This window comes from Haliotis rufescens, unplaced genomic scaffold, assembly GCF_023055435.1.
Source record: "Haliotis rufescens isolate VD_foot unplaced genomic scaffold, xgHalRufe1.0.p SCAF_11, whole genome shotgun sequence".
Classification (NCBI taxonomy): Eukaryota; Metazoa; Mollusca; class Gastropoda; order Lepetellida; family Haliotidae; genus Haliotis; species Haliotis rufescens.
Window position 1 is genome coordinate 30379285 of NW_025963791.1, and position 18391 is coordinate 30397675.

The 18391-nt window shown below is 41.1% G+C and overlaps 1 protein-coding gene across 1 annotated transcript; it reads right to left on the reverse strand.

Annotated features, from left to right (window-relative positions):
* Positions 1–5964: 5964 nt before the first annotated feature.
* On the reverse strand, positions 5965–8222 carry LOC125371570 (protein lin-41-like). Its single transcript, XM_048392533.1, has 2 exons — positions 8100–8222; positions 5965–8061 (listed from the first exon to the last, which is right to left on the reverse strand). The coding sequence occupies exon 2, from the start codon at positions 8029–8031 to the stop codon at positions 7249–7251; it is 783 nt and encodes a 260-aa protein (XP_048248490.1). The 5' UTR covers positions 8032–8061; positions 8100–8222; the 3' UTR covers positions 5965–7248.
* Positions 8223–18391: the final 10169 nt, after the last annotated feature.

The window sequence follows — 18391 nt, forward strand, 5'->3', positions numbered from 1 at the left end:
AATTATTGTGACATACAAAGTGGACTGCCAATTTGAACGGGCACTGTGTCCCTTTAGTGGACATGTTCAAGCTGGCGTTAGAAGTCAGGGTAGGACCCTACATTAAGTAAACCATGTCATATGCTATCAGCGATCTCAAACGTGTCTTCACTGGTATCACACACTCAACGATCACTGTAGAGCCACGTGGGGTGTGAAGATGGTATGTACCACCCGCCTTCACACATGTCAACCATGCCGCCATTCTGTCCTTGTATATGTTCGTGTTTTCTTTATGACTTGGATAGTGTCTACCCCCATTTTCAATACAGTGATCGTTGAGTGTGTGAAACCAGCTTGAACATGCCCACTAAAGGGACAAAGTGCCCGTTCAATATCTTGTATCATCTTCTGGGTCACGGTAGACACTTCCAAGACCTGTCAATATTCTGCATACATTCACGTCAATATCGGAGTGGGCTCATTTGGCAAACATGCTTTGCAGGTGAGCTTTTCTGTAATACACTTCCTTGTTGCTAGCTGATTTATTAACCTGTCAAGCCGCTACAAAACACCGGTATCTTATCAGTATATCCAAGTAAACTTGACCTGCAAGTTATCTAGCATTGTCTAACAATAACACAGCGTTAAATCATGTTCGTCGACAGCACAGTAATGTATTCAATACGGTGCGGTAATCGCTCATCACAGTTCAATAGTTCAGACAGATAGATTGTTTGAAATTGAAGTGAGCCACCCGTTAAGGGTTGCGAGAGGCTTAAAATATTTCACAGTACATACAGCATAAATAGGTAAATATAAAAAGAGTTTAATATAATAAATATAATACCGATCACCAGCCATATAAAAGATATTTTCTTCGTTGGAGAGTAAAATGCAGTTTTCGTTGTAAAACATACATAATAATTAAAAAGTAAAATAAGCTTATAGGTGTCACTGAACTCTAGGAAGTTTGGATAGCTAAAACTGACCTTTTCGAAATAAATTTCACGCAAATCATCGTACAAAGAAAATCCAGCAATACATGACGTTCATCCTAAATACTTTTATTACACTTAAAACACTCTTTCATTCACATTCATATTCATATGTCTGCCTGTTTCCAACTATAGAGGAGCAGTACCTGATCTAAATTTGGAAAAGGAAGCGCGTTAAGAACGAGTGAGTGAGTGAGTGAGTTGGGTTTAAACGCCGCTCTTAACATTATTCCAGTTATTGTCAGCTTAATGTTGGAGAAGGGCCCGAAGTGATGCAGGTCTCAGACGTTTACCACTTCGGTGAAACCCGGGAGCACGGGTATGGTGCTGACAAACCTAGAAACATAATCGGCGCGAACCGGGATTAGAACCCACAATCATAGGTTTCTCTGCAACTCTGCACAGCGAATCGCGGCGCCTTAGACGACTGGGCCCCCCGTGCCCCCCGTTAAGAACGAGGCATATGTATACTTACATAACTTTTACAACCATGCACATTTTTAAACATTATGCACGTACGTTATATATTTCAACCCGTTCTTCCGCCAGGCTTGAATAACAGTTCATTCCAATCAGACACATACTTTCCCAAGGAAATATCCTGCAGCTACACTTTTCACGCTTACATTCTCTGTAATACTCAAACCCAATTTGTTCAGCTTTTTCCCTCACACGAAAAATCCATTTTTGCACTCGTCCTTACGCATACCGTTCAGATCACATAAACACACTATTTTAATCTAAAGAATGTTTTAGTAAAACGCCAATACTGTCTAACAATACACATCCACTGTATAACTATCGCTGGAATTCATCCCATATCTCCATACACTACAGTTTATTTTCTTTATTTTCAACCATCACAACAAACAAGACTACAGTACTACAGTCTCGCTGTTCTGAGTCCTTCATCTCTAGTAACGGCTGTGTTAATATCCTGGAGATGGCGGGACACGTGCTGAGGTCAGTCACTACACACAATAATAAGACACTATTTACCTACCCCTTCTACATGTGTGTCAACAACAAGGGCAACATACTCGTGTCTGACTGGGATAAGGAGTCTGTGACATGTGTGACGTCAGAGGGGGATGTTGTGTGGAGATACGCCCCTACCGGAGACAGAGCACTCAGCTACCCTTATGGTATCTCAACCACAGGCACAGAAGACATCCTGCTTGTAGACAGGAACACCAACAAGGTGATACAGCTGACAGAGTCGGGGGTGTATGTCAGGGATGTTCTCACGTCACAGGACGGTGTACGCTCTCCACGAGGTCTCTGTTCGGACAAACATGGCTCCATATTTGTGACTGATGATGGGAAGATCTGCATGACAAGTTAAACTAGTCAAATGGTTTCGTCGTGACATATCTGAATGTTTTAAAGTATTCCACCAATTAGGGATTCGGCCTTACACATTCGACCCTGAATCACATGATGTGAACCGACAAACTATTTTATGTTCTGTACAGCTGTAGGTGTGAAATATTTCATTACAATTCTGAATTAACCCTTTACAATATGGGACACTCACCTGAAACCTATGATTGTGGGTTCGAATCCCCGATTTGCACTGGTGATGTTTCTTGGTGTCTCTGTTCCGCACCATTACCGTGCTCGTGGATTTCACCAAAGTGATAAACGTCCAAGACCTACATCACTTCAGCTTTCCTCCAACGTCACCCTGACACGCCGTGATACACAATGAAACACTCTTCTCAGTGGCGATACAACTCACTCGCTCACTATACAATATGACATGTTGGATAACCTCTTTACAATATGACTTTGTGGGTATTCTCTTATATTACATTATGATAAATTGACCTTTCCGATTTTTGACGGATTTTAATTGTTTTCTCTTAGACCAGTGTGCGTTGGTAATCGTAAACCGATCACGTGAAGCACGTGACTGGACTGCATCAAGCCTCTTTCCGGGAACACCAGCAAGCAGCTAAACGCATATCTCATCGTCAACTCATTATTTATCCCTTCTCTCCCAGCCCAATTTTGCCTGCTTTGTCAAAGGGGTTTGCATGTTAATCTTGTAGTGTAAACATGTTTTTTCATCTGGACAATGTTTGGTAAATTAATACTTCTTGCATCATACTTCTTGCATTATACGTATGCATATCTGTTCATTAGCAATGTAAATCAATGATTCAATGAATGCATAAGACTGTGTTTCTTGCTCTAATTTTCTTGGTGTTTCAGTGCCTCTCACCAGCATACCATATAACAGCGATAGTCGTCGGAGGTCGTGTCAGGCAACTCAATTTTCTCATTAACACTCATTAACTGTCAGTAAGTTCAGCCTCAACATGCTAACTGCACCTCATGTAGTGTACCCAAACCAAAGAGGATGACTGTGTGTGTATTGACACAGGATGGACTGCAGCTCATGCCTCACGTTGTGTTTAGCCACGGAGGATGAACTGAACTGTCACCTCTATTCCGGTCCCTTTGGTCAAGTGTATATTCCTGCCCATTTGGTTATAATGTATATATTCCGGCCCATTTGGTCATGTGTATATTCCGGCCCATTTGGTCATGACTTTGTAGTTACTCCATTGCGTCACGATGTGTACCCAGCTGAACCTCGGACGCAAACAATGTAACTGCATTTCTGTGTACTGTGTAACACTAGTTGTCGTGACGTCCGCCTGTATTGTTATGTAATAAAGCCACTGAAGCATCGTGTTATCTTTTGTATTATTTCAGTGACTTCAAAGGAAACCAACCGTATTGTCTTACTCTTCCATTAACCACCGATCTGTCTAACGTTTTCACATGTTCAGGTACATTACATGGTGATTGATTGTAAAGTCAGGTTTACTCACGGTGGTTGTTTTCATGGTTTTACGCCGCGTTCAGAATTATTCCAGCAATATGACGGCGGGGGACACCAGAAAAGGGCTTCACACATTGTATCAATGGCGGTATTCGAAGCAGTGTTTTCAGCGTGAGGAGCGAACGCTTTAACCACGAGGCCATCCGACCGCCCCTCTTGCAGATGAGTTGCAGACTACTCGATTGAAGCGGGATCTTTGATTGGACGTCCAAAAGTTAAATGAGCTAATCTCTAAAACAAGATTTCAAGTACTGAATGTCGGTGTATTTGATTCTTGGCGTCTCTTATTTCATGCTTATATGCAACCAAACACCTTTTTATCGAAGATGAAGGGACCTACATAAATCTTTGAGTTATCCGATGCTCCACACAACCAAAATTGATGAGTTTAAAGAAGAAATACGCAGGGACCAAGGTTTTACTTCGGGAAAAGCGTTAGTTAGAAACATAAAAGTTAAAACAGATCAGATATAAAGGGGTACATGAACATCAAAGGTCGTACAACAACACAATTGCTACATATCAAACTTCATAGTGATACTTTAGAAATGGCTAAGTCATGGGAGCAAATGACATTATAAATATCAATATGGTAGTTTAGAGATACGACAGCTGGGATCATTGACAGTTTCAGCTCGACAGGCGGAGTATTTTCATAGGAGATGTCAAAATTTAGAAGAATAAGATACTTGCAGTCATGTAAGCTAATAATAAAAAAAAATTGCATGTAATGTCACCCCTAAAGAGAAACTTTACTGAATGCTTCCTATTGTTAAGATGGCGTAAGGCAATCAAATTATGACGTTATGAACAAAGGCTCAAGGATGAAGCGCTGTGATCTCATATGGCTTCAGGCGCACGGGTGTCATCTAAGTCATTTAGCTGACAAGCCATGATATAAATGGAATACTGTTTAAAGCGGCGTTAAACCCAACTCACTCACTTACTACCACATATGGCTCCAAACGACCAATGAACATTGATAATCTCTAAAATGCTAATGTGAAAATATCGGAAAGATATTTCATACGATCGTTCTAGCCAATGCACGACAATGGAGTGTCATCAAACACAGTCAGCCTCATTACAAAGGCCCAATTCGCATTTAGCTGAAACAGTTAACACCGATTTGTCGATTTTGGTTGTGTCGAGCATCGGATAACTCGAGGTATTTATATTCATCTTCGACATCTCCAACTTCGCTGTTTGATTGTATGAGCATTAAATAAGAGACGCCAAGAATCAAATACATTGACATTCAGCATTTGAAATTTTGTTTTACAGATGAGCTCATTTAACCTCTTGGACATCCAATCAAAGATCCCGCTTCAATCGAGTAGTCTGCAACTCATCTGCAAGAGAGGCGGTCGGATGGCCTCGTGGTTAAAGCGTTCGCTCCTCACGCCGAAAACCCTGCTTCGATTACGTCATATTGCTGGAGTGAGTCAGAACGCGGCGTAAAACCATGAAAACAACCACCGTGAGTAAACCTGACTTTACTATTAATTACCATGTACCTGGACAATGTGAAAACGTCAGACAGATCGGTGGTTTATGGAAGAGTAAGACAATCCGGTTGGCTTCCTTTGAAATCACTGAAGTAATTTAAAGATAACACGATGCTTAAGTGGCCAAAAAACGGGCGCAGCTATATTATATAAAAGTACAGGCGGAAGTCGCGACGAGCAGTGTTACACAGTACACAGAAATGCAGATACATTGCTTGCGTCCGAGGTTTAGCTGGGTACATATCGTGACGCAATGGAGTAACTACAAAATCATGACCAAAATTGCCGGAATATACACATCATGACCAAAATGGACGGAATATACACATCATGACCAAATGGGCCGGAATATACACATGACCAAATGGGTCGGAATATACACATGACCAAATAGGCCGGAAAGTACACATGACCAAATAGGCCCGAATAGAGGTGACAGTTCAGTTCATCCTCCGTGGCTAAATACAACGTGAGGCGTGAGCTGCAGTCCATCCTGTGTCATTACATACACTGTCATCCTCTGTGGTTTGGGTACACAACATGAGGTGCAGTTAGAATGTTGAGGCTGAACTTACTGACAGTTAATGAGTGTTAATGAGAAAATTGAGTTGCCTGACACGACTATTGCTGCACCAAGTTATATAGTATGCTGGTGAGAGGCACTGAAACACCAAGAAAATTAGAGCAAGAAACACATTCTTATGCATTCATGGAAACATTGACTTATATTGCTAATGAACAGATATGCATACTTATAATGCGAGAAGTATGATGCAAGAAGTATTGATTTACCAAACTTGGTCCAGATGAAAAAACATGTTTACACTACAAGATTAACACGAGGCACAAGAGGCACAATTGGGCTGGGAGAGAAGAGATAAATAATAAGTTGTTGATGAGATACGCGTTTGGCTGCTTGTTGGTGTTCGCGGAAAGAGGCTTGATGCAGTCGAGTAACGTGATCGGTTTACGATTACCAAGACAAACTGGTCTAAGGGAGTAATCCACTGAACTGTGGTAGGGTGCCTAACCTCCCACGTAAACAAATTTGTTTCATACTGGCTTTCACCAATTAGAATAATTAAAAGAAAGCAGGCCTGAACGGTAGCCAATGTGCTAATGTCACACCGGAGGGAAGAGAAAATAATTAAAATCCGTCAAAAATCGGAAAGGTCAATTTATAATATCGTATTATAAGAGAATATCCACAATGTCATATTGTAAAGAGTTTATCCAACACATCATATTGTAAAGTAAATGAGTGAGTAAAGTTTAACACCACTGTGAAAAGTGTCTCATTGTGTATTACGGAGTGTCAGTTTGAAGTTGGAGGAAAGCTAAAGTGATGTAGGTCTTGGACGTTTACCACTTTGGTGAAATCCACGAACACGGGTATGGTGCGGAGCAGGGAAACCAAGAAACATCACCAGTGCAAATCGGGGATTCGAACCCACAATCGTAGGTTTCAGGTGAGTGTCTCATATTGTAAAGGGTTAATTCAGAATTGTAATGAAATATTTTACACCTACAGCTATACTGAACATAAAGTAGTTTGTCGGTTCATATCATGTGATTCAGGGTCGAATTTGTAAGGCCGAATCCCTAATTGGTGGAATACTTTAAAACATTCAGATATGTCACGACGAAACCATTTTACGAGTTTGACTTGTCATGCAGATACATAAATAGTACTTATCACATGCAACATCCAACAAAACAACAATCAAACAAGAGTGTTAGATTATTGATTTATTTGACGGTCGTCCATGAATTTTATCTGATTTCGAAATTCATATTATTTATCATGTGTACATATTTCATCTATCGAGTAGGGATGTGTATGGGGGTAATAATGACAGGCGGATGTAACGAAGAAGCAGTTAGAGAGGTGTCCATATGCAGTCAGTCCCTATGTGTTGATAAATTCCTTGATCTTCCCATCGCCAGTCACAAATATGGAGCCATGATTGTCTGACCAGAGACCTCGTAGAGAGGGCACACCATCCTGTGAAGTGAGAACATCCCTGACATACTCCCCCGACTCTGTCAGCTGTATCACCTTGTTGGTGTACCTGTCTGCAAGCAGGATGTCCCCTGTGCTGGTAGTTGTGATGCCACAGGGGAAGATGAGTGCTCTGTCTCCGGTAGGGGCGTATCTCCACACAACATCCCCCTCTGATGTCACACATGTCACAGACTTCTTCTCACAGTCAGACACGAGTATGTTGCCCTTGTTGTTGACACACATGCAGAAGGGGCGTGTAAACTGTATCTGATTGTCGACTGACCTCAGCACGTGTCCCCCCATGTCCAGGATATCAACACAGTAATATGTACCTGCTGCTAGAGATGAAGGACTCAGAACAGCGAGACTGTAGTACCACCTGCTTGTTGTGATGGTTGAGAGCAGCACCAGGTCAGGGGTCACTTCTACTGTTACAATCTGACTGTAGTCAGGGACAGCAACCATCACCTGGTTCTCCTTCAACTGTGTTGCACCCCATGGAGAGTTAACCAGGGGAAGTCTACTATGACATGGTTGATTATTTCTAGTATAGAAAGATTTCACACACGTGTTATTGAAGTCAGTGACAACACACGCCTGTATACCATTTACAACTAGGACTGTGACGTCACTTAGATTAGGTTTCCCCACATCTCCCTCCACCCTGCCGTCAGTCGTGTCAACCATTACCGGATAAGATTTCTGACAGGTTCCAGTCTGATATGTGATGTCAGTCTTCCCCAGCTGTAGGTCATCTAGGATGTGCTGGACGTTGTCAGTGTCAGGTGTAAACCTGATGTCATCTATGCTCCGTGTGTCTGTTGGGTCTGTGTCCCTGACATCCCCCAACTCTACAGCCCCCGACTCCCAGGCCTGATACGCGTCATACAGGTCCATCTCACAGTCCGATACCAAGGCCTGGTCAATGAACTCACAATGTTGTCTGTACATCTGTATCTCAATCTCTTCAAGCTTTATAGCTGCCGGGACTTGAGAGATATGAGTATCTGTTTTTGCATCCAATTCATCCAACAGCTTCTTTTCCTTGTGCTTGATGTGTTCGACGAGTGTGTTAGTAGTTGATCTGATGTGTTCTTTTACGGACGCTTTATTGGCTTTAATTTCACTTACTCTTGATTTTTGTTTTTCTATCTTTTTGCTTTTACCAAAAAGCTTTTTCTTCAGACCATTGACTTTACGAGATAACCCAAGCTTTATCCTCGTCATCTGAGAGCTGATTGTGACGACAGAGTCACATTTCCTGTGGTAGACCACACAGCATGACTGACACAGTGACTTGTTGCAGTCCAGACAGAGATATTTGACTTGCTCACCCTTGTGTTCCTGACACATGACCTTGCGCCTCTTCTTAACCTTGACCTCTCTAGACAGGTCACACAATCCATGGTCACGAGAGCCAGAGCTAATACGGTGTATTTTGGCACATCTACCACAGAGGGCCTCTTCACATTCAGGACACCAGGAGGTCCCCGGAGTTGTCTCCCCTAGTCCGTCACACAAAGAGCAGTTTTTGTTGGTGTCATCAGCTGCGAATGAAATCGTCAAGAGCGTATATGTGTCCTTCACATTACATTAGCATGTAATAATATAACAAAATACCTCGAATTATACTACAACAGACATCTTATTAACATGTAACATATCACAAGTAATATGAGGAAAGGGAAGATTATTCCATTAAACCCATTTCATAATCACCCCAAGCACTTACATGATAGAGATCTCTCTTTATATGTCTACAGATTACTTTATTATAACCTCCACAGTCATAATTATTATTTCCACTAGCTTATTGTGTGGATTAACAAGACGTTGTCGCACCTGCCGTTGTGGTAGCAGATTCCTGTGTGTCAATCAGCCCCTAATGATGCTGGGTTTGATCTGCCCCGCCCACTCCTCCACTGGCCGGCTGGGGTGGGGGACCTTGGTATCTTGTCGACAGAAGGCAAAGGGGATCGTCTTGGACTGTACAGCGTCTGGTCTGGTTTGGATGTACCCTGTGACACATTTCCTGCAGAATGTGTGATCACACCTCAGTTCACAGGGGTCTGTGTACAGTTCCTGGCAGATCACACAGGTGAGGAATTCTCTCACTTTCTCAATCTGGGATGTCGCCATCTGGGAAACATGAAATATCCACACATGCCATGTGAATAGTGCTTTCTAGATTTGTGTCACCATAACTGGAACATGTCTTACAATATGAATAGTTCAAGTTCTGTAAAGGCTCCTACTAGTCTCATAAAGAGATAAGACAAGGACAACGTTCTGTCTTCTGGTGATGTTAATAAGTAGTTGCTGAATTCCAAGCCCGCTAATGTGACCTGCCTATTGTTACTTGAGGCTGTCTCTTATCTCTCCAGTTGTGCATGCCTCATCGTTTTTCTTTTGCTACAGTACGACTTTGTGTAATGTGTGCTGATAGCCTCATACAAATATAATTCTAACATTATGACATCACACAAATAATATTTTGTTTTTAAGGAAATATGACTTCGGAGGTACTTCCCTCACATAACATATACAGGTCTATAGCAATTCAAACAAACAATCAAGTGGGTTTATATATTCCAACCGTATGTATGTTCCATATTTAATTTCACAGTGTCAATAATGCTGATGACATGACAACATTTCGTACATGCAACTGTTGTTACTCTCTTTACATTGAGGCTACAGTATGTACAAACTAACAGATGGGTGTGACAGCTATTTCCTGGTTGGATTTGATTATTTCAGTCTATGGAATAGTTCAAGCCTATTACTACATACATATAGCTGTAGGAAGACAACATATATCACTGACCCAACAACCCACTCTTTAACAAATGTACCACGTATGTGTAGGGCATCTGACATCCTACATATATATTGAATTTTTCGAATCACCTTCTTTCATGGAATGTTGTTACATTTACTTAAAGTCCTACCATACAAGTTAATATATAATGAGTTGTTTGGGAAACACTAATTTAAGACCGAAAACAGTGTTGCTTAGCGATAATGTATGAAATGGGGGCGTGGCAATCAAGTTTGAAAGGTGATCGTGGACGGTTTGTTTAGAGAGTATCTCCAGCAGACAAATTTTTAAATGGCCTACGGGGAAAACGGATTATGCTTGCCTGTTAATTTTGGGTATCAGCAGTTTACCTAATAAGCTATAAATAAGTTTTCGGTGAGTCTCCGGCTACTACCGCTGTCCGGGTACATCATAATTACCACATCTATCATATTTACAGAAACTGAATAAGGAAAAGTATGATTATGCATAATTGTTATCAATATGCATTAACAAAGCAAACAAAAGTATGTACGTGTAGAGTCACCTTGGTGTCAACTTATTACAATACCGACGTCTACAGAAATTGTTCCTCAGTAGTGTATTTCTACTTTCGGTTTCCTTTTCAGCTGAAGACATGGAGTCTCAACGTGTGGACTGACAACAATCACGAATCAAGACAAACGCAAGTACCCTGTTGAGTACACAACAGAATACATACCCTCAACCCACAGGTGATGTTTTCAATACTAATTCATCTGTTGACTGATTCTCCGTCTTGACCAGTTTGGGAAAATCGTCCGCGAAACTTCCCCGCATTGACACACTCTGCCCTCAAACAAGCTCCTCACAGCGATAGCCCGTCCGCGGAGCTCTCTAAACCGATATGAAACGAAGGTGTCACGCGCTAGGAAGGACCTTGCTCCCTGATACACCCAAGGGAGGTAACTACTAAGCCACAACTGACACTTGAAGTTGGGCAAACAATTCTGATAAAGATATCCGATCTAGGATCGAGTCACCACATCTGCCGTATACTTTTCCCTACTGAAACTTAGAACGGCAATTATCACTGTTGTAACAAATATATTTCTTTGTAAATAAGATAACTGTGAACACAAAACGAAGAATTGTACGTTTCATTTATTATTTTTGGATATGTTATTATTGTAATTAGATTTCCTTAACATTTCTCTCAAAAGTTTACTATTCCATTCAAAACCAAATGATTCTCAGTTACAAACAATGTGTAAAGTTACATAAATATTTTTAACACTGTTTGTTACTCAAAAGTTGTTTGATCAAGTCTAAAACATGCAATGCCTCAGCAAAACTTTTTAAAAAATGTATAAAAGACATGTAAAGGACATTTCCAGATTTGACGCGTCAGTGACAGTGCAGTTTTTCAGGTGAACAATTGACTTTGTATTTTCCATGTGTTTGCGACGGGTTCCATCGGCGGGGCAGGATACGCTGATTCTTTTTTTAACGAACGCCTGATTTCATCACCATTTGATAATGATTTATAAACACATGCTGATGAGGTCTGAATCGTACATCGTTGAATATGGAATATGCTTATGAATATGGAAAGGGTTCTGTTGCTTTTATTTATATAAGCCAGCTGACAGTAAGAACGCACATCAAGATACCTGAACACTCTGAACACTTGAAAGGACATGTTTATTGACAGTTCTATGACGAACTAGCTAACTAAAGACACCTTGAGAATTTGAGTATTTGTATTTGTATAAGGATATTGTAAAAACAAATTAAAGAAAATAAACTGTGGTGTACGTCAATGAATACGCTCGTGTAGGCTATGTGACAACGCATCTAAATTTGGTGAACTCTGAATTATTTACTCTATGCTTTTGAGACGACCCCCTCTTGTTCAGGATTATCCAAGACACCCGTATGGCTTATTTGGAACATTCGCACGACGCCCAGTAGGGGATTATATATATACAAAAATCAGTTAGGAAATCAGAAATCAGGAAATCAGTTGTTTGGTCAAAAGCAGCAGCTACACCAGATAACAGAGCATTAGATCTTCCTATCTGTAAATATGAGGCAATTAGAGGTATGCACTCCTCTACTTATTCCAAATTGAATGATAAGATGGTTTGGTCAGTCCTGAGTTGTTGGGCATCTATCTGGGGTCATCGTCACATTTCTTCTGTAAATGCCGTTCACCATCGTGCTTTGGGATTTGTCTTTGGGTTGGGTAAATATGTTCCAAATGTTGCCATTAATGGAGATATGGGATGAATTCCAGCGATAGTTAGACAGTGCATGTGTATTGTTAGACAGTATTGGCGTTTTACTAAAACGTTCTTTAGATTAAAATAGTGTGTTTATTTGATCTGAACGGTATGCGTAAGGACGAGTGCAAAATTGGAATTTTCGTATGAGGGCAAAGCTGAACAAATTGGGTTTGAGTATTTCAGAGAATGTAAGCGTGAAAAGTGTAGCTGCACGTGTGCAGGATATTTCCTTGGGAAAGTATGTGTCTGATTGGAATGAACTGTTATTCACGCCTGGCGGAAGAACGGGTGGAAATATATTACGTACGTATATAATGTTTAAAAATGTGTATAGTTGTGAAAGTTATGTAAGTATACATATGCCACGTTCTTAACGCTCTTCCTTTCCAAATTTAGATCAGGCACTGCTCCTCTATAGTTTACAAACAGGCAGATATATGAATATGAATGTGAATGAAAGAGTGTTTTCAGTGTAATAAAAGTATTTAAGATGAATGTCATGTATTGCTGGATTTTCTTTGTACGATGATTTGCGTGAAAGTTAATTCGAAAAGGTCAGTTTTAGCTATCCCAACTTCCTAGAGTTAAGTGAAACTGCATTTTATGCTCCAACGAAGAAAATATATTTTATATGGCTGGTGATCGGTATTATATTTATTATATTAAATTTTGTTTATATTTACCTATTAATGTTGTATGTAATGTGAAATATTGTAAGTCTCTCGCGACCCTTAACGGGCGCCTCACTTCAATTTCAAACAATCTATCTGTCTACAGTGCCATTTACTATTGAACTGTGATGAGCGATTACCACACGGTATTGAATACATTACTGTGCTGTCGACGAACGTGATTTAACGCTGTGTTATTCTTAGACAATGCTAGATAACTTGCAGGTCAATGTTTACTTGGATATACTGATTAGATACCGGTATTTGTAGCGGCTTGACAGGTTAATAAATCAGCTAGCAACAAGGAAGTGTATTACAGAAAAGCTTCCCTGCAAAGCATGTTTGCCAAATAAGCCCACTCCGATATTGACGTGAGTGTATGCAGAATATTGACAGTTCTTGGAAGTGTCTACCATGACCCAGAAGATGATACAAGATATTGAACGGTCACTGTGTCCTTTTAGTGGGCATGTTCAAGATGGTTTCACACACTCAACGATCAATGTATTGAAAATGGGGGTAGACACTATCCAAGTCATAAAGAAAACACGAACATATACAAGGACAGAATTGCGGCATGGTTGACATGTGTGAAGGCGGATGGTGCATACCATCTTCACACCCCACGTGGCTCTACAGTGATCGTTGAGTGTGTGATTCCAGTAAAGACGCGTTTGAGATCGGTGATAGCATATGACATGGTTTACTTAATGTATGGTCCTACCCCGACTTCTAACGCCAGCTTGAACATGCCCACTAAAGGGACACAGTGCCCGTTCAAATTGGCAGTCCACTTTGTATGTCACAATAATTATATGATGCCTCACCCTAAACGTTAATGAATACACTAATTTCACAATAAAACCCTGAAGTGCCGGGGTAGAATAGGTCTACAGCAACCCAAGCGTGTCATGAAAGGCGACTATATGCTTATAAGAGGCGACTAACAGGATCGGGTGGTCAGGCTCGCTGACTTGGTTGATGCATGTCATCGTATCCCAATTGCGTGAATCGATGCTCATGATGTCAATCACTAGATTGTCTGGTCCACATTCGATTATTTACAGACCGCCTTCATATAGGTGGAATATTGCTGGGTGCGGCGTTAAACAACAAACAAACAAACAAAAAAATGATTCATGACACATACTCCAATTTCAAAGATTGATAATGGTGTCTGGAATGTTAAACCTAGCCTCCCTTTTAACAGTGATGACATATTACCCTTGGATGATGGGATAGGGGTTTGAGTGTGTAATGCTTTTTCACGTCATTGCCAGTAATGTTCCACTTCTCTGACATTTACCGTATTCCACGTAATAAGAGCCCCGCTCTAATAAGCGCCCACGGCGATATTTGCTAATATATTGACTAATTAACAATCCCAATTAACACCCCTACCGATTGGTCAATGTAACCCAATTAACACCCCTACCGATTGGTCAATGTAACCTATTTATTCGTGTATAATACGCACTTGTGTGTAATATGCACCCTCAGTTATGGGCAGTTGAATTCTGGAAAAATATATCCGTCGTATATAAACATTTCAGGCTGTCAGCATCAACCACGAAATTTCACCAAAATAATATTCTAATAAGAGCCCCCTATTTCTAATTTTGAGAGCGCCCTGAGCGCTTATTACGTCGAATACGGTAATAATTATTTCATGTTTGCGCGTGTGTTCCTTCCTTTATATAATGGAATAGGATTGTCGTGGAAGGAATACTGATGTGCGGCGTCAGGCAATGAACAACCACATACTTTTTTATGCAAATTGTGGCGGGTGCTACCAGACATGATTACCCTTTTCGCGAACACCTGGTGTCATCACTTGTGTTAAGTGATCCATTCATATATTTTTCACAGCTATCTTGCCCTTTACGCCCCATGGAATCTGTTTCGGCAGATAATCGATACTGGTTATTCTCTGGCGTTTACATTTTAGATTTACTCAGTTAGTGAATGTTGATTAACGCCACAGCAAGCCAATTTCCATCACCATATCTGTGGCCTCTCAACAGTTCCGTCTGTTCAACAAACAACGCTATTGGGTCATGCGCTCAGCCGTGTAACATAGCCCCACTACCCTATCCTAGAGTTACCTGTTATGGCCACGAATGTAACTACAAAGTTGGTAATGTCGTAACTGGCAACGTGTGTTAGTTTCAGGTTCCAGCTTTTGAGAGCCGACGGGAGAACACGGATCTACTGACGACAGGGAGAAGGAACGAACTCCTGTTGCCTCTTTGGCATGGTGATGGTGTGGAGTGGTACATGTTCGAGTATATGTGGTCGACAGAAAACACAACCGGTCGTTATTGACCTCGTGTTTTGACCCGTCGTGTAGAGCCGACGGGAGAACACGGATCTACCGACGAAAGGGAGAAGGAACGAACCCCTGTTGCCGCTTAACTGTACCGTTTGGTATGGTGGTGGTTTGGAGTGGTACATGTATATGTGGTCGACAGAGAATACAACCGGTCGTTACTGATGGATATTTTAATACATCGACCTCGTGTCATGTCCCGTTGTGTTACACTTATTGCAAGTCTTGTAGCAATAGGACAATGTTGTGCAACAGCTTCTGGCCACGAACAACGTCAATGTTTTCCAATGGCAAGCCCTTTCACCAGACTAGTCACCGATAGAACATCTTTGAGATCATTTGAGCAGAACCAATAACGCCGTCCCAATCCTCCAATGAACAGAAATTAGATGGGCAAGGACTTAGAGAAGAATGTAGGGCAATTCCCGATGACGACATAAACGTCTAACGAACTATGTGCGAGGCCATACACATGGACGCATTGGCATTCATTTTGTGACATTAATGATCATGTCAGCACACATGTCCTGAATGTAATCCAGGAAATTGTCCATGTTATCCCCAGTGCTATGTGGGATCTGTGTTGTTGACAATTGACGGTCAATAGTGTGTTTTTCTTCCTCTTCATCATTTTATCATTTTGAAAAACTTGTACTTGACACTTTACCATATCGACCAGGAAGTCCCAACACACCACAGTGGTGTCGCTTGGTTGAACGATTACTGTCGTAGTTTATCAAGTGAGGTGAGGTGAAATTGTGTTTAACGTCGCGTCCAAGATTATTGCACTTACCGTATTCGACGTAATAAGCGCTCCGCTCTCATACGCGCCCACGGCGACATTTGCTTATATTTTGGCTGGTGAACAATCCCAATTAGCATCCCTTCCGATTGATCAATGTCCACAAGAATTATTCATTCGCGTACAATACGCACACGTGTGTAATGTGCACCCTTAGTTATGGGCTAATAAATTCTGGATTATATATATTATATCTGTCGTACATAAATACTTCAGTCTGTAAAAACCACGAAATTTATCTTTCAACTCTGTTTTTTTCCACCAAAATAATATTCTAATAAGAGCCCCCTATTTCTAATTTTGAGAGCGCCCTGGGCGCTTATTATGTCGAATACGATAATTCAGACCAAACCCGTGGCTGGCATTGACTTCTGTTGACAAGGTTTTGGAAATAAACGCATTTCCTAATAATGCCGTGTTTGAGAAGAAAAATGTAAAGAGGCTTAAAATAGATTAAATTCTTCATGTGCAAAATATTTTGTTCAAGTTATAATGTCGTACCTGATAAACTTTGTGTGTGTGCATACATATGACATCACATCACTGTCATAGCGGGTAACCGAGCGTGATGACACATACACAGTGTCACGATAGATCGTTATCATAACATTCCCCAAGGCCAGCCCCACGACGTGTATAACGTGATAACTATTTCCAGGGAAATCAATTTCAGATTACTTGAAGTAGACGAGTTGTAAAATGAGATATTCATCCGGCTTACAAATGACGTTGTACTAAACAGGTTTGTAACTGAACCACGCATGACAAGGCGTAACAAAGGTTCACCTGAATCACCAATACTTCCAAAGAAATGATTAAGTTGAGTTTTTCAAAACGGTTGGTCGTGGAAACTCAAAACGAGATTTGACATGTCCTTTTTGCATGTTAAGTACAAAGTAACACATTTTCTTACAGACTCCTATTAATTCAAACAGTTCATTTGAAGTGAAAGGAACAAAGTTGTCACGATCACGATTCCTCTGTGCCTCTTTCAGCAGTCCTTCGCGACTTTTTGCCTTAGTTTCGACGCCCATTTTTTTTAATATAGTCTTTGAACAGTCATGCTCACGGGATCAGCAGGTTGAACTGCTTGACTGTTTATTTCATCCAGTTTTGCTCGCTTTGCGCTTCGAACTTCACGTATCTCCTCATTCCAGTATTTAGGTCTGCGCTTAGTGTATTGTCGCTTGTCTCTTTTAGACTTGGAACTTTCTTCCATGCGTTTGCAGATCTGTAGGGCCTCCACGGTGGGGTCCCACTTGTTAGATTTCCGCTGATGTATTTTCTTGACAACATCATTGTGCTTCTCAAATGCTTGGCAGCTGAATTTTCTCAATGTACCAAATTTTCTTAGCATAAACGGTACGTGGTACACCATGCAATGAACATAAGGGGTTACGTTCTTTTCAGTGTATCCTGATAAGTGATGGCCAAGTGACAAGAACGTTTCTACCCAAGTTTGTGATAACTTGAAGACTTCTTCTGCACTCATGGGCTCAGAGGCGGTAATGGTGCTGTAGATATCGTCTAACAGCTTCCACAAGCTTAGGACTTTCTCCTCAGTGTTTGATTGAAGCTTCCCTTTTAATGTTTGTGGAAGTTTAGACAGAAGTTTTCTTTTTTCCAGCCCATTCAAACTTGTCCATTTCAGTTTCTTTGTTTCCTTTTCCTCCCAATAAGAAAATGGCACCCCACAGGATTTGATAGCCTTTACAAGTTCACCCATATGTTTAGGGTTTTCTTTCACTGCTGTACGCTCTTTATCTCGAGTCATTGCATCATTTATCAGGTTCTTCTCCAAAACGTCCGTAATCCGGAGCAGGAGATGCAGCTCATCCAGAATAAAGTCCTCCATCTCTATTTTCAGGAGTGGAGTATGATGGACCCCATACTCGCGTTTTACAGCATGTTCTGTTACTCGTTGCCAGTTCCTCATCATGTTGTCGCTGTTGAAGTAGTCCAATGGGTGTGTCATGTTGTGCCTGTCATCCCTATGCACTAAGCACCAAGGACAGGAATGATTGCAAGAGACTCCCCCAAGCCCAATCACAGTGAGGATCATCTTCATGTCAGCACAGAACACAATATTAACTGCTATTTCCTTGTCATCAATATGAACTCGCCCTGCTTCAATGACTGAGTTAATTTCTTCGCATAGAGGCTGTAATGAAGTTTTGA